Here is an 18,631-nt window from a genome sequence, read left to right on the forward strand (position 1 = left end):
AATTTTTAGTATATTGTGTGTGTGTGTGTTTCTGACAGTAAAGTCACATCGCACTATTTGGTGAGCCCACCGAATGGAATCAAAATCTTATTTTATCGTTGTAAATCCGTAGACTTATCGCTGTACAAGCGTGGGACTTTGGTACATTATAATTAGTAAAAATTGTGCTTTTTGAGTTGGTTTGTTAAACTTGATGTTAAAACGTAAAATCAGTATTAATAAGTGATGAAGTGAACAGGATTTTGATAGAGCTCCAATTGACAACATAAATATACGTAAAACTTCGTTTCCAGCGTTAATTAACTTTAACAACGAATTGTTATATAAATCTCCAAAGAGAATAAAATATCTGATTTTGGGCTACAAACCAAAAATACATCGCCTTTGTTCATTTAGTTATTTCTATGTGTTTTGGCATAACTCATCGTTTTTTACACGTGAGGAAACTGACCTAGCAAGAACTCCATATGAAAACAACAACTTCACAATAAATGAAAACTTAAACGAGGAAGTGAACTAGTCTGAAAGAACCAAACAATATATACTTACTCGGACAGGCTCAGATATCTTAGAGTAAACTTGTAACTCTCGTCATCCATCCAGCGCATTTGCAAGTATGGGAGAGAAATTTTCTGAGGTATTTCACAATTTCTACTTGGCATATGCGTCGATAGAACCAATTAAAAGAAATCTAAAGAATTCTCCATCGACACCTCTTGTGAGAAAGTTCAGATATATAAAGGAGAGTAAGCCGATATAATACAGAATAGCATAACATAAGGTCAACGTAGACCAAATCAGATTGTTTGCATGCGACACTTTCAACGCGTGTAAGTGTGAAAACGATTGCAGATTTTGTGAACGACAAGGAGAGCTGTCTTCAGTGACACTGAATATGACATGTCTTCTGTCCATTAGTACCTAATGGGAACTTTGATAATTTCAGTTGTATTGAGTAAGCTTGTTTCATTTTAAACATATTTAATTTATATATTTTTATGATTAACAATTTTAATTAAATAAGTACAATGGAAATAAATCATCATTTTAATAATATTTACTTATAATAAAACATTTGGATACGAAATTTTTATTTTAGAAATACACATGTTTCATATATATTATGCGCAATAATGAGGTTAATATATTTAATGTGTTTTGAATAAACTCTTGATACACAGCTCAACACCATAACAGACATCAGAAGGAAAGAATTTAATTCTATAAACAGCTTAAGAAAAGACAACAACATCAAAATTTTAAAAGGAGAACAAGGTAATGTTTAAGTTATAAAGAACACAAATGAATACATTAAAAAATTGAACAACATCTTATCAGCTATAAATAAATTTAAACTTATAAACACAAATCCAACAAAAACACATGAAACCTAATGAAACAAACTACTACTTCAAATGAAAAACCAGTAGAACTTAGAAAACTTTTATTTTTACCTACGAAAGACAGACTCACGCACATCATAATTATACAAACTTGACAAACTCGATTGTCCATTACTACATTTAATGTCGACCAATGAATCATTTCACTAAAACCTCTTTAAATGTATAGCGTAGGCATTTTCTAAGTATATAGAATCAGATAGGTCATTTTTCAAAGACTCTTTGAATTTTAACTCTATTTTTAATCAAATAAACCATAAAGCTTTATTGGCAAGTTTTTGATATAATCTCACTCTTCTCAGATGTTCCAACCTCTGAAGACTGCTAGATAGCTTTAGAAATTTATATCAAAGATCTCAAGCTATTGATAGTCTTCCCCAGCAATCAATTAGCAACGTCGATCGAATTCACTTCCACCAAAACTAACTTTATGTTCAATAACCAAAACTACCTCCAAATAAATGGCCTAAATATAGGAAATCCCGTGTCACCAGTTCTTGCCAACATTTATATGACGCAGATTAAATCAGATTAAAGAGATCAATTTAGCCTTACACTCGCTACTATATCCGTAGAGAAATGCTGATGACACAATTGCTGAATTCATATCTACAGAACACAGACTTAGTTTTTCAACCACGTTAACTCTATACACACCAACATTAAGTTTACCCATGAATATGAAAAACTAATAACCAACCAGCCTTTTTTAATCTCAAGGTAACTAGAACATATACATTATTATAAACAGAAATGCTAGAAACATCACCCATACTGGATTATACATTCCGGTCAGAGAAACAAAAACTCAACATATTAAAAAAATCCAAACAAACACGGCAACAAAACCATGCTCACTCGATTCTTGTTTGAAACTGAATCTTCATTAGATGAACGAGAAGTTTACATATTCTTTAATTCTGTAGTAGTTTGAATCTGAATTAGTAGTAGGTGAACTAACGGCTCAATCCAACAGTTTTAATTTTTACATGCAATAAAACTGCACATATTACTTTCTAGCTGTTATGCAAGTTTTAGACGATTGTTTAATATAATGGTATCATTCTGAAGTACGTGGAGGAGGACTAGGGTTATAAAGATACTCACTCATTTCTCGTATAAGGAATCGAATGCCTGTTTTTGTAGTAAAAATAGAACACATAGAATACATTGTACGAATAGATTGTCTGGAGAATCTTATGAAAAGATTGTAGAAGCCTACACAACATAAATTGAAGCAGTTTAAAAAGGCATTTTCAAATGTAAGGAATGTACGTCTAACAATAAAATGGTGGTTTTATTGACTTTTGCAATTAAGAAAAGTGAATTTATTTAAAGAAGTGCAATTAGATTTAGAACAACAAGAAAAAACCTTCTTTCTAAATATAAGTAAATTAAATTGCATACAAGGAAACGAAAAGAGATACTGTAAGCAAAAGCGAAATTTTTCAAAACAATCAAACATCATTTGGATATACACATATTTAACGTGATTATATCCAACAGTTCAAAGACCAATAATACGGTGTCTGATTGACGTCACGTGTCGCCACAGTGATACTTTGCCAATGCGCAATCCAATTTAGTGTAAAATTAAATTATCCTGAAAACATAAGAATCCTGGTTTTTTTATTGCATTAAATATCACAAACTAAAATGATAATTTTTTTGATTAGTGCAGGAAATACTTTTAAAGTTATCAGAAAAAAGTATAAAAAAAGGAAAGGCAGTAAAGGACACTTTACATATTTTTATAGAAAAGAATTTCACCTGCAATCACTAAGAAAACAGAGAACATAGAGAAGAAATATCTCAACAAGTATGTGAAATAAAGAAAGTTATTGATGGTTTAACTGGTAAAATGAAGTGAAGTTCCCTGTTTTACTTTTTTAACACAATGTTTAAGGATAAAGTAAAACATCAGAAAAAACGATTAAGACATTTATGCCTTGTAACAAAATTGATATTATTTTTACACATTGTAGTTCCAGTGCTTTATAAACTAAATTCACTAAAAATATATACGTCATATATGCACCAAAGAGAAGCCAGAACATAAATAATGTTATATAATTCAACTAACTATGTTTTCCGATATATTATGTTATAAATTTAAAAGATTTTGAAGAGTTACATATTTTATTAATTTGCATTAGTTTTAAAAATTTTTGCAATCAAATTTTTAATATCTCAATTTAAGAAAATTTCCAAATTATTTTATGTGTTTTAAATTGTTCGTCTAAACTACAGTTATTAGATAAAATGTAATATACAGAAAGCCATGTCTGTAATATTTTACAGAAAATTAACAAGGTTGAAACTTATAAACATTAAAAACAAGAATTGTAAATTATCCAATATATTTTTGAAAATATTAGAGTATTATAAAATTATTAATGAATAAACAATAAAATTTTAGCCTCAGTTTGGTTTATTGGAATGTTGAGGTGATTTTTTAAGATAGTATTAGAACAATAAATAAACGAATATTCAAATATTATCAAATAATAACTAGCGCCTTTTTATTATCTCATATATATATATATATATATTATTCGTAATTTTAAAAAATATTCAAACCTTTCCTGATTAAAGCTTCGAACATACTAATTTTAGTTGAAGATTTGTACTAATTTCATTCTGTAGTTTTCTTTTCACACTAATATCACATAGGAACTTTTCTTTTATTGCATGGCTTTTTTTCTATAGAAGTAAAATTTGGTCTCAATGGGAAAATACTTGTAATCATTACTAAGTTGAATAATTCGCAATCTGACGGATTCTCAAGGTTAGTATTATGGTTTTTTTTTTAACATAGCACAATCTATTAAAGCCCTTTCCAGTAGTAGATCAACTTCTTTTTTTTCTTTTCTCCTCCTTCACATTTCATTCTAATACTATAATTTCTGCTACTTACACGATTATCTAATCTGTAATTGTTTGGGATTCGCGTAAATGTGTTATTCTCATGGTACAAAAGACTGTATGAAACGTTAATTGGTTTATATACTGTATGAACAAGTTAAAGTTGTTTTTACTACTCACCGATGTCGAGAACATAGCAAATTATATATAAATAGTATAAGATGAGCGCAAACCAGGACGCAGAAAAAGACATTAGCAGAGATAGTAAAATCAGGCCAAAGAAACGTTCGGTGTGAAGTAAACTACGATATAAGTGATGGATATAACGATTATTATAAGGTTAACGTTTAATATGTTAGAGTAATAGAAAGATTAGGAAAGAAAGAAACGTTTTTCCGTCAAAGTGTGGTTTCAATATGTTCGAATTATCGTAAGTACACTTTAGAAAAGAAAAAAAATGCTATTTTGAATAAAGGAAACGAAAAGGTTGTTAAATACCAGAGTATTACAATGGTAATTCTCATTGCAATTGTAACTGAGTTATAAAGTGAATACTAGTACAGCAGAAATGTAGAAAGGTTGTGAGGCTTATCAATTTTAAAGAAATTGAATAAACTTAAAAGGACTTGTGAAAAGAAGAGAATCATATACTGGTTGTAATATCTTTGTTATCTTCATAGTGTAATGAATTTGTTGTACATTCGTTAAGCTTGTTCCAAATATATGTATATTAATTAGTTAGCAGGTGGGGTGCATGTTTTTCATTTATCATTAAATTTATCGCAAAAGAGTCAGAGGCACCAGCGACAGAAGAATTTTAAACCCAACTAGAACACTGTGTATATTTATACTATGGAGAAGTGTAAGTAAAATGCATTTAATTAAAATGTCGTTACGACAGTGTACCTACATTAAAGCGTGAATGACTTTATTACAGAATATGAAAGAATTACCATCTCAATTCATCGTATACATAAAACTGAACGTTGGAGAAGACCTAATGTTACATTTTAGCAACAAACAGCATGGTAATACAAGCTAAACATTGGGATCTTATATACCGAGAGTCGTACCGCTGAAGAACCGTTTCAGGTAGAGAGTTACAATTCTTGCGTTTCTTTGACAACTTTGGCAAGGTTTTTCCACATCACATGTAGAACAGTTATCACCATCTAAACAATAATAGATAGTGATGGAAACTATTATAAACTTCTTATTTGTTACATATACAAAAGAAACAGTTATTTACTTCCTAACGAATTATTTTATGAATCAGAGTATTCAGAAATTCAGTAATGAATATATAATTCGAGGATCTAAGTCCTTTCACTATTCTTTGTGAAATTATATAAAGCATACAGTGATTTCTAAGTTTGCTATATTCGTCTTGACTGGTAACCTATAAATTGACTTATTTCTTGCTGAAAGAAACAGGTAATCTTACTGTAGCCAGTTCAACTCCGAGTAGAACCATTGTTCCATTTTCATAACCCAATCGCTCCACAAGCGCTCCCCCAAGAGATGGTCCAATAAAACAGCTAGATAAAGAAAAGTACAAAATACGTAAAACTTTCATACACTGAATTCGAATAGAAGAAACAGATGATTTAAATTGGAAAGACTTAGTTACATTTATTATTTGTAACAAAACTTACCCAAGACAAATTGCACTGTTAAAGAGACCAGAAACAATAGTTAAGGTCGAGATATCATCTGGGAATCCACGAGATCTGGAAAAACGAGAAATATAAATTATATATTTTCCATAAATTAATGGACAATACGTAGTAATCATTCAAGCCAAAATCCAATCTATAACTTTAGAGATTACAATAAAAGAGTAACTTTATTTTAACTAAAGAAATTTCACAAACATTTATAGGTTATATAAAATAAAAGGTTTCGCAATAAGAAAAGGAACACTCACTTTTGTAGTGAATGCTGTAAAATTATAAGTACAATCTACATGCACTATATTTTTCAATTGATCTGACAGACAGTAACCTGAGTACATACTGATGACTGTTCCAAAAATAAACAAGGAAGATCCTCACTCTCCTGTTACATATTTCACTTATATTATTCGTACTTATTCTTTAAGAGCATTAATTTTATTAATTGGTTTTTTACGTGTATTTAACATTTTGCGTACACAGTTGATCTCAAGGCATAGTTGAATCCTATGATTGTTTTTCCTCCAGCTCCGATTCCAATAAGAACTTGGGCAAATATTACCAACCAGAGGGTACTGCAAATATTAAATTATCATTGTTAGGATAAATATATTTGAAAAAAAAGTACTGTAAAGCAGGATACCAAATAATTTTTTTACTTTGTATTTGACCTTATTTTCGATGTACAACAGATTTACTATTAAAAACTGTCAATTCTCTAAATATGTAGAAGATTCTTCAGAGTAAAGATGAACATTATATGTTTTATGAAAACACCAGCGTATCTTCGAATATTGTTGAATATTAGTAATGTGAAACAAGCTGTATAGCATGTTAAGCGAACTTAAATTGCCACATACTTAAAGTGAATTTGCAAATGAAAAACAAACTGATAATTCTACTGATAGGTACCAAACATTTTTCTGATGTGTTTCAGAAGTTTTAGCGTTGCAGAATAATATCGATCATAGTTTTTAAATACGATTTCTTCAAGATCCCAAGGATGAATTACGGGCATTGAGAAATATAATCGGTGTACTGGTCACTTGTTCAAGTTCATTGTGATATTTTTGTTTGAACCGATATCGGCCCAGAATGGCCAAGTGGTTAAGGCACTTGCCTCGTAATTCGATAGTAGCGGGTCCGAATACCCGTCACACCAATTATGCTTGCCCTTTCAGCTGTGGGGACCTTGTTATGTGACGGACAATCAAACTATTCGTTGGTAAAAGATTAGCCCAAGAGTTGACGGTGTGTGGTGATAACTAGCTTCCTTCCCTTTAATGTTACACTATTAAATTACGGACGGCTAGCGCATATAACCCTCCAGTAAGAAAGAAACTAAACGGAAATTATTTTTTTCGAATTATCAAATTGGTTATCACTATGAAACTTGCTTCGCATGTTTTGATTGTTTGAAGAGCAAATTCCTTGGTTAATATCCCTCAGATTATGTAAGTCAATATAACAAACTAAAAGGTCAAAACAGTGCCAGAGAACTTGATGTTTTTTGGTGAGCAATTAAACATGATATTTATAACAATATTTCTCAGTTGGTTAATAATAAACTGTGTGACAGCATATCCATATCTAAAAATACCTGATAAATCTTTTAAATTAATGAAAACTTTTATCAAGTTTTGTGATTGTTCTCAATCACAGCCAACGTTTGTTCTATTTAATCTGTCAACCACAGTGAGAACAAGACACATGATTTAATATTTTTAAATGTTAGTTATTAGGTTTTGCATAATCAGTTTCTGAAAAGGAAGTTATCAAAAAGTGTATTTATGTTTTCAGATTTTAAAAGAGTTGATTAAGAAAAGTGTATTATTAGTGTTCCCCTCCCCCCACATACCCAGAAGAAGAATATAAATAATGAAGAAAGTGACTGAACGACAGAAAATGAGTTAGTGTAACTTAGAACTAGAGTTATATCTAAATCTCTAAATGCATTTCTTGGTCTACTTAGAGAAAGAATAAGTTTGAAATTACAAATAAACAATATGAGACATAAAAACACATTACCGAAATAATGTATAACATGAGATAAATCTTACATTTTCAGAGGAAGAAAAGGTGCAGGTCCAATTAGTAATAAACTTGTTATGCAAATATTGTTGTTTGTATAGAATGGAAAGCAAGAATGAAGCTGAAAAACAATAAAATAATCTCAGGGCATGTCTGTTTAATTCACCGGAGGTTTATTGTAAATTGCACTTTTATTTTGATCGAAGTGTCAGTTTGTAAATTTGTTTCATAAAAACTGAGTATAATCATTTATCGAAATTTAAATGTTCTTGACTTTTTATTTAAACATAGCGGTTACTTTACAATTTTAGTAAATAATCCATCTTTATAAAAGAGATTTATGAGTATAACTGTATTAATAAATTGAATCTGATATACTCACAGTTTTATCATAAATATATCCCCAGACGAGAGTTCCAACTGAATACATTCCACCAGAAACAATAAATATTAGTCCAACAACCGATGGTGCTAGACCAAACTGCACCAAGTAAACACACAATACTTCAGAAAATGATAAAACTCGTATTCAATAATATACTGTTTGATTTGAGTTTGATATTGCAATGGTGCGCGTTAATGGTATAAAGTCTTTTATAGATGTTTAAAATGTAATATATAAATATACATAACAATATAAATCTTTTAAAACATTTAGCATCAAAATATATTGTGAATAGTTAGATCCCCTTTTTTCTCAATTAATGTTCAAAACAAGCTTACAAATTGCAACTAGATAGAGAGTTGAAATTGAACTGTGCTTATTTCGTTTTTAACTTTATATTTAAATACAAAATAGTAAAGAAACTTTCCAGGCTCAAATATTTTCCGTAGACGTATTGGATGTAGCTTTTAGTAAGAGAAACAAACAAAGGAGCAGTCAGTATACAGTTAACTTACTTTCTACGTCATTGGAAAATTAAAAATTACGACGGAAAAAATAAAATCTAATTGACGTTAATGTAAACCGATTTTATAATACCACTTGACTGTTTGATGTTTTCAGTATGATGTCTCCACTACGATACTGAGGATTTTATGGAACACAAAGAAACAACTGAATTTAACGTACCTGTCTGATGTGAGGCTCCAATGTAGCGTCATTAAAACTCAGGATAACGAAGGCTGTTGAGACATTTATCATTGCCACAATAAAAGAAGGGTTCAGAAAAATCTTTAAAACTTCACCTTTGTTGTCTTGAGTAGAATATTCTGTTTCAACATAAGAAGAACATAAAATGTAGTGTAACTGACTACGTTGATAATAAAATACTGTGAAATAAAATATTGATAACAGAGAATTTTTTAAATCTTATCAATAAAATGAAAGTGGTTCTAAGCAACTTATAAATATGATTAAGTTTGTTTTACAAACCTGTTTATGTATTAACTCAGTCAAACTACCAGAATTTAGAATCTCATAAAGGAGAAGTGTGGCATAAATGAGTCAATTATAACAAAATTTAAGTTGACAGCGAAGCTTAATTTATATCACCTGTGTCTGGTAACAAGAAGAACATGATTGCAGATAAACACAAAAGAATCCCTCCAATGAGGAAAAACGGTAACATATAACCTCCAACCTGAAAACCAGAATAACTAATATTGAAAATAAATTAACTAGTTTATTTCTACACATACATACAATATTTTTTTTCTAATTTCTATTATTTTATCTAATATTGAAAATAAATTAACTAGTTTATTTGTACATATACGTACAATATTTTTTTCTAATTTCTATTATTTTATCTTTTATGCTATTATTAACCTTATTAATAACTTTTCTGCTACTCAAGAACATGATATTTCGTAAGTATATATTCGATTTCTTCTGTACTTGAGTTGTCAACAGTATATATTCTCAAAGCACGAACTGATATGAGATATCTGTAATGACTAAAAAAGATTGATATGAAAGTGTTGGAAGACTTGGACACTTTTCTCTACCATGTTTTGCCGGTTTATTATTTACAGTATTAATAACTTTATTAAGTACCATAAAGTATAATTTTATGTTTTTGTTTTAAACTTGTTAAATACAAGTATCGGTTGAATAAATGCATTTATAATGGTATAATGTTCAATTAATGGAATGACCTGAGCTTCGTTTCAATTCTTGACTAATAATAACTTAGATAGAAGGGAAAATGATCTGCGTTCAATTTTAAAACCACATTTCATAAATCGAAAAAAGACGTGATGTTCGAAAATTATCTTACAACTAGTGATATCCAAATTTACTGCTTACAAAAGTCGAAAATGCTAAGAAACTTAAATTCTTTTACAAGTATTATTAGGAACATATTTACCTCATAGAGAGCGCCTCCAATAGCAGGTCCAAGAGTGACACCCAAACCGAATAACATTTCACCGGTGGCCTTTAATAGTGATCCAATATTATTGCAGTTGTATTTTTATGTTATGACATTAAAATGGGCATGCCTTTTAACACTGTATATCTTAAGAAATACAAATATGACACATAATTTGGTTACGTTTCTTTGATTCTCGAGTGCCAGTAACAGTTTTTTTTTAATTTCGCACAAAGCTACTCGAAAGTTATCTGTGCTAGCCGTCCCTAATTTTGCAGTGTAAGACTGGAGGGAAGGTAGATAGTCATCGCTAACCACCGCCAACTCTTGGGCTACTCTTTTACCAACGAATATTGGGATTGACTGTCACATTATAACGACCCGCGGCGTTAGCATGTTTAGCCCGAGGGAGATGGGAACCTGCGACCATCAGATTTTATTGCATTAGTTCTAGCTACGTATTTATTTTAAACTTAAATTAAGATTTCTTTCACTCTTACATATGTGTTCATAGGTAGGGTTCTGTATACCCCATACAAAGAAATTTAATGTGGGAGAAAGACATAAATATCCCAAGTAAACCCCAATTTCATTAGTTAAACCCTGAATACTCTATTCAGGTAGTGTCTAAAGCTGTGAGTCTGAAACGAGAAAGAAGAAACATAGATGGTTAAAATACTAAATATTGATGATTACAAATGTAAAAAACTGAGCTAGGTGGGTGCGACATGAATCATGTGTTTTTGCTAACGTTGGAAGTTGCTGCATTAGTGTGTTTCTTCTACTGGGATAACATTTTTTCTTTACTGTTTCTTTTTTCAAACAATGATAGAATTTAATGACTTCAGTTTTTACTTGATTTATAAGAAAGATCTTACTTAGTCAATAGAAGTTTAAACTTTTTTTCGTATGCAACCAATGTGATGTGTTCCAAATAACCGTACATGAGTGTACGTGAGTTGCTTGAAAAGTAGGTCGCCAGATATCTGCGTTTAAATTGTCTTGATGACGTTTTGGAATTTTGTTTCGTTTACTTTTAGTGATGAGGCCCGGCATGGCTTAGCGCGTTAAGGCGTGCGCTTCGTTATCTGAGGATCGCGGGTTCGCGCCCGAGTCGCGTCAAACATGCTCGTCCTCCCAGCCGTGGGGGCGTTATAATGTTACGGTCAATCCCACTATTTGTTGGTAAAAGAGTAGCCCAAAAATTGGCGGTGGGTGGTGATGACTAGCTGCCTTCCCTCTAGTCTTACACTGCAAAATTAGGGACGGCTAGCACAGATAGCCCTCAAGTAGCTTTGTGCGAAATTCCAAAAAAAAAAAAAAAACATTTTTTTTTTTTCACAAAACACAACCACAAAAATACCTTTTAGTGATCAGCGCTCTGTTTTTGTGGTTGGGTACGTTTTGTACGTCGGTTATATATTGATATGTTTTGAAATAGAATATAAATGTGCTATTTTTTCCATTAGTTATCCGTGCAGTTTAATAGGCATATTGATCTAGAATGTGAACGGGGTTTAATTTTGTTATATCTGTGACGACAGTGGTTTTCCAGTACGTGGTAAAGCATCCTGTTTTAAGTGATAGATTACGTGACTCAGTTAAATATGATATATATTTGTCTTGCATGGTTTGTTTTGAGTTTCGAGCAAAGTTAAACGAGGGCTTTCTGTGCTAGCCTTCACTAATTTAAGAATATAGATAGATGGTAGTAATCAACACCACCCACCGCCAACTTTCGGGCTACTCTATTACCAATGAATAGTGAAATTGACCATCATTTTATAACGCCTCCACGGCTGAAAGGGCGAGCATGTTTGGTGTGACTAATATTTTTATATCATTTTTCTCAACAATCAATTTAATTAGAATTTAAACAAATAAGATCTCAAATCATAAGTTTTCATACTACTATTAACGCTATATTTTTCAAACTTGCAGCTGAGCATAGATTACATGGTATTTAGAAAAATATATTTGAGATTCTAAAAAGAAATTATTCTTACCAAAGCTGTTGAACGATATTTAGTAAATTCGTTGGCAATGAAGACATAGCCCAGAGTAAACAGAGACACTGATCCAATAGCCTGAACAATCCTTCCCATAAATGATAATCCAAGAAATGTAAGTCCAGGTGGAGTCTTTGTTAGAGTGCTGAAATGTTGTAGTAAATTATGGATTATAAAATATATTTCGCATGTAACCCTAACACGAAACCGTACGAACGTTACTCGAAGAACTAATGACAAAACATCTCGCTTGTTGCAGTGTTAGACGGTTTGGTGAGTGCATGATGCTCATATATTGTTGAGTTATTATTGTATATTTCTTTTTCATTTTTATACAATTTTATATGGTTTAAAACAATTTTTCTTCCACTATTTTCTTACTTAGACATTTGATCGAAAAATAACATTTTTATTGCTCAATTACTAACATTTTTCAAATGGCTGAAATTTATAGAGTGAAGTAAATAACATGAGAATGTGTACTCGAAATTTATATGTTTTATTTTATTTCTTTCTTTCTTTTTAAAGCTATTTAATCTGATACTTTTGAATGTTTCCCATAAAATATTAAAGATTATTTACCACATTAGCCAGATGCAAAAATTCATACCCTAAAAAGCATTTCTAATTAATTACGAAACCTTTTGCATTCAAGTGGATTGAGGCGAAATGATAGAAATAAACACCGTGTTAGACATGTTGTTTTACGTACAGCAGTTGGGAAGGTGAATATTAAAAGAACATTAAATTACGTTGGCATAAAACTTTGCTGTTTTAAAGAAGAAATGTATCTTTTGAAGAAGCAGAATTTGCAGCACCAAACGTATGACGTAGGCGATTCCTTGTTGTTTTGTAGAATTTTTGGGTAAAACTACGTGGTTGGCTACCTCTGTCATTAAGTTAGAATTAAACGAGTAGACTGAAAGCAGTTAACTAAAACAGCCACTTCTAACATTTGAGCTACGATCCTGTAATTGGTAAAACTGATCACAATAGCTAGATGTAATTGTCACGAGGACTGTAACTACAAGTTCATGTTATAGTAGTCTCCTTTTGAACTAGCATGTGTGTAGAACCAATTTCTTATTTATCAGCTCAGTTTAAAGGTATGTTGCATATACTTTTATTTTCTTTATGAAAACAACAAATGTTTGTGTTATCACTCTAAGTACTAAACGCTGAATGAAGTCAAAGTACAATTGTGATACATTCCATCCACAGAGTTTTATAATGATCTTGGATGGTACGTGAACTGTTCATTTGCATTAGATAAGTATCATGTTGGTAATTATTTATATGGATTTTCTAAAAACTGATGAAACCACATAACAAATTATGTTTGTCTTATCTGGTGGTAGAGGAAGCGCTGTAACGTGATCGTCAATCCAAATATCATTGGGAGTATACAAAGAACTAGCGGAGGGAATTATTGGCTGGTTTTTTTTCTTTAATATATCACCTATAACTCTGGAGTGGTTTTGCGCGAAATTCAACGAATGAAAAAATTGTTTTGTTAATAAAAGTCATTCTTCTTTCTATATTTATCTTCATTTTTTTTTGATAAAATAAAAAGTGAAAAATAAACTTACCCAAGAAAAATCGTAGCACAACCGCTTAAACATAACCCCGAGATTAATAAAAATTTTAGTGAGATCTTTGATACCTACAAATAAAAAAAAAAACTTTTAGTTAAAAGAAACATTTACATAGATGGCGATTAACCATTTGTAACCTTTTATACATCTATTAGGTGATAGAAGTAACTCTGTGATAAACTAATGTTCTTAGATAAGGCGTGAATAAACCATTCAACGAATCGATTAATCGATTACCTTTATCAAAGGTAACAAGGTAGTGATATAAAAAACAATCACTCAAAGGCACCGAATTGGCTAAGTCAGATAATTTAGAATAACAGCTGTGCATCTTCTCAGCGTCATTGTGCATTTGGGTATGTGTAATTAGAGTGCAATTTTAGAACATTAAGTAATTTGAAGCAAAGAGTGTTGTAAGAAAATATCACAAATAACTCATGAAGGTAAACTTTTATCATCAAATAGTCTTCTGAAAAAGTTTGAGAACCGCCAGTTCTTCCCTATAAATAGTTGGGTTAAAATCCATTTATGAGAAAATAATCATCCGGTACGGATTATTTTCTATTTTACTGGTTGTGTTTGAAATTCACTATTAACAACTCATTATTATTTGTTTACTTCATGAAAATATACAGCTTATTAACCAGACAGTTAGAAATCCGTGATTCTATAACCAATCGATAGAAATTATTTAAAATACTAGATTAATGCGTTCAACTGTATAATATCGAAATTTTAGCTCCACGGTGTCTTTGTAGTCCACCTGTGATGTATTTGACCATAATTACTTATAAAAATAAATACAATACTAGACATTTACTTCAAATTATGAAACCATTTTAGGTGAATATTCTACATTAGTGTTAAATCGTGTTACAAATTAAACGACAAAAATTATAATTGCTTTATCGGAATAAAGAAATGAATGTATTGTAACGAAAGCGAAAAGAAAGAAACGATAAAGATAAATTACATCTAACAAATGAATTATGTGATTCAAAAGAACTGGCAAGAAATATAATATAGTTTTATTTTTACACTTGATAAACAAACTTTTACTAAAAGAAAAAATGAATCGAAAGAATGTAGAGGATGATTGCAAAATGTTAGTCAAAATAATCGACTGTTAAATAATAATATAAGGATATAAAGAAATATTTCTCGCTGAATTGCGGTAGGGAGACGGTTTTTCTGCATAAAAATAATTTGTTGTTTTTTCATGAGAATGTTCAACAAGAAGAGACCCTCAGAAAACTAGTTATACGTTTATTTTAATATTTACGCTTGTTTCAATGTAGTTTACTTTCTTGGAGATGAGGTATATTTCTGACTACGTATTGAGCAAGTCCCTCATGTTTTCAAACTTTGTAGAAGATTCTTGAGAGTAAGAATCAATAATATTTGTTTTAAGATAACGCGCTAGAATATTCTTGAAATTTATAAAAAATCGTGTGATTCATATAAACAAAGTTAGCTGAGAAACAGTAGACACGGTTGTAGTATTGGACAGAAACAGTCAGTTACCTTTTGGCCTCGTAACTAACAGGAACGTTCACAGATATAGAGCCTTGTAAACTGGTCAACTGCTGTGAATTACTTAGAATGTTATTACTACAACGAGGACATTAAATATCTCGTAAGTAAAAGTCAGCTGATGAGCGGCGTAAGGAAAAACGTGCTGGATAGCTTTTGAGAGATCCGACAGTATCAACTCAAAATTAATATTGACATTTTGAACCAGGATTAATTATTGAAAAATCTTCAGTTCTATACTGGAGATAATAATCGATATTGACTGTAAGTTTGTAAAATTATTCTTTGAAAAGAATAATTTGTAATAACTATTAGTATTAACCGTTATTGTAAATTATATTGTCCATTATGTGTTTCTATAATAAAATATATTTCTGTTTAAAAAAGACTTGTTACGAGTACCATAAAGTTCATACATATTAACAGTTAATTAAACTCTAAATTGAATATTCAAATTTTCGTTAATTTTAAGTAATAGCATTTTAACAAACTTAACGTAATCAATCGGACACTTATCTGAAATAAATTATATTACGAAACACATCATAGCGCCTTCGGCGATCATGTGATTTGTTGATTACACATTTGAAATTGTTTTGTTAAGATCCACTGAATTTTACAGAAGTAAATTAATTGAGTTTTTACTTTAATTCTTTTCTCGTTTTTGTAAAAAAAATGTTTTATATCTTTCTATGCACTGTTATTGAAAAATTATCTTTATGTCGTCTACTTTTACTGATAGTCTGCAATTGGTATCTATTGCAGCTATAAAACTCAGTTTACCAGCTGACTCGATGAGCTCTACAGTAACAAAAATAATAATTTTAAACAACTAACTGACCTTCTATTTTTTTAAATGGTACTCACCATTTTGGAAATAAATGGAGAAAGTAAGATTTGAATCAGAGAAGACACTCCGCAAAGAAGTCCGTACTGTGTTGACGTTACATTTTTTTCTTTCTGTCTGAAAATGAAACGTTTTTGGTTATTATCAAATCTCAGATCTCAGGAACAACCTCACCAATCATTAGTTTAATAACTGAGTAGTAGTTTTGTAGCTGAGCAATAAAGGAAACAATTGAAATTTCCACAAAAATGAAATGTTTCAGATTTTACTAAGAAAAATTACAAAGAAGAAGGAATATGTTTAAAATATAAAACAATCGTGTATGTATTTACACAATAATATTGTTAGGTTGTTAAAAGAACGAGAACATTACACAGCAGCATCGTCTTATTTGGGATTAAGTTTACATTTTTATTCAGACAAAAGAGCAAAACCAAGAATCGTAGACAAGATGTGGCAGCATACAATGTTGATTTTCTGTCATGCTTCTAGTTTATTATTTTGAAGTTAATGACGGCTATTTGATATAATTTGTCCTAAAGTATTAATTGATGACAAAGACGTTTTACGTTTCAATATTATCTTTATACAAGTACGTGACAGTTATTGTATTTAATGACATTGTATTATTTTAACACCCGACCTGTGGTCATCTCTTTCCTTATATGTTTCAGTTATCTTTCCTCCCTTTAGTCTCAATGACCTGCTATGACTAAATGATGAGTCAATCCCACTATGAATTGGGAAAAAAGACGCCCAAAAGTTGGTTGTGGGTGGTGATGATTTTCTGCCTTCCCTCTTGTCTTATATTATTGAATTAGGGACAGCTAGCTTCGATAGATATCGTGTATATTTGCGCGAAAATAATAAACAATGACAACAATCTAACAAACCATTTTGTTTTATGGTGTGATAGTAGCAAGTTTACGGACTTATAACGCTTAAATACTAGGTTTATCAAGCAACAGAACGAGGTTTTGAATACTCTTATTTGCATGAACTATTCTAATTGCTATTTAACTTTAGTTATGCTTTTATTGCATTCTTGAGAATTACTGATAGAGGTTAAATATAACTGGTTGCTTGTCATTACCGCTGTGTAGAATATATTTCTGCACATTTTTCCCTTTTTCTGTTACATGGAACCTTATTTCTAGTTTTATCCTATTTTGTGTTTTAATCATGTGCGACATTTTTGTTTTTGATTTAGTTGTCTGAATTGTTTACTTTACCTCTATCAGTTTAATTAAAAATGAAGAAAAACAGTACCTCTTTAGGGAAGAAGGAGAAAACAAGAGTGTTACAAATGGCTTGACAGGTGAAAGCTAAACTGATTTGGGAGAAAATTAGAGCCTGACGTTTCGTAATCCAGCGCTTCCGTTCGTTTCTTAGATCATGGCTTATAAAAGGAGATGATTGTGATTGATCAGACAAATAACTTTCATCTTGGTCATACAAACTTTCCGAATTTTCATAATTAGTATAAGAGTTAAGTTTCAATATATCAGTTTTTTTAACATTTCTTTCGGAAGTATTCGATTCCAATGGGTTAAGCTTGTTCTCATAAGTTGCTGAAGGAATAGTTTCTTCCTTTTCTGGCCCCGAAGGTAAATAGCCGATTTCAGAATATTCCGATACAGTTTCATATGTTGCTGACACGGAAGATGACGTCATCATTTGGAAAAACGAAGAAGCCAAATATTCATCCCAGTCAAAATGACAACGTAACTGAAAAATTAATCTCAATAGGTGATTAATTTGTTAACGTTTGTAGGTAATAATTATTTCTGTTTAAATTTCATCTTATAACATATAATAGTTTGTGATACACGCAATCAATGTTTTTAGTAAATAATGTCATGCTATGAATTACTGCATCGTTAATAAAATGAGGTAGTCACTTAAGCTATAGTAAGGAACATAAATATACGTCATATACACAGTTAGATTAGATGCGGAGAATTCATAGAATAACGAGACAAGCACACATCTTTTCACAAGTTGTAAAGAATAAAAACTAAAAATTCAAAACACAATAACTAATGATTTGTGACTGTATATACTTGCAACGTAAGCTTCCCAACGTAGCATTGATTCTGTAACGAATAGGATAATATGAGTTCTGTGTTTATTCTTACTTCATATTAATGTGGTTCTTGATATCATGTGGAACGAAGTAGATGATAATCATGTACATGTTATGCAAGCGACGATAGAAATAACAGCTGTGTTCAAAGTGACGCTTTGAGTGATCAAATGCTCTCAGAAACAAGTACATATTTGGCTTCGAAATAATAACTATGACGTAACGTCATAAACAGTTGACAGACAGTAAAATTTTTCAAAATATGAGCGCAATA

At 30.8% G+C, this 18,631-nt stretch overlaps 1 protein-coding gene and 1 long non-coding RNA gene across 2 annotated transcripts; both read right to left on the reverse strand.

The window, feature by feature from the left end:
- Positions 1-5,179: 5,179 nt before the first annotated feature.
- Positions 5,180-16,373, reverse strand: LOC143252708 (MFS-type transporter SLC18B1-like). The gene is made up of 12 exons (XM_076505268.1): positions 16,292-16,373; positions 13,886-13,959; positions 12,294-12,441; positions 10,285-10,353; positions 9,468-9,555; positions 9,045-9,184; positions 8,355-8,453; positions 8,002-8,093; positions 6,421-6,516; positions 5,924-5,998; positions 5,713-5,806; positions 5,180-5,440 (listed from the first exon to the last, which is right to left on the reverse strand). The coding sequence occupies exons 1-12, from the start codon at positions 16,292-16,294 to the stop codon at positions 5,369-5,371; spliced, it is 1,050 nt and encodes a 349-aa protein (XP_076361383.1). The 5' UTR covers positions 16,295-16,373; the 3' UTR covers positions 5,180-5,368.
- A 1,167-nt stretch (positions 16,374-17,540) lies between these two features.
- On the reverse strand, positions 17,541-18,420 carry LOC143254568 (uncharacterized). Its single transcript, XR_013030258.1, has 2 exons — positions 18,335-18,420; positions 17,541-17,999 (listed from the first exon to the last, which is right to left on the reverse strand). It is a non-coding gene; the product is annotated as an uncharacterized LOC143254568 (long non-coding RNA).
- Between the last annotated feature and the right edge of the window lie 211 nt (positions 18,421-18,631).

Source organism: Tachypleus tridentatus, chromosome 6, assembly GCF_004210375.1.
Source record: "Tachypleus tridentatus isolate NWPU-2018 chromosome 6, ASM421037v1, whole genome shotgun sequence".
NCBI classification, from domain to species: Eukaryota; Metazoa; Arthropoda; class Merostomata; order Xiphosura; family Limulidae; genus Tachypleus; species Tachypleus tridentatus.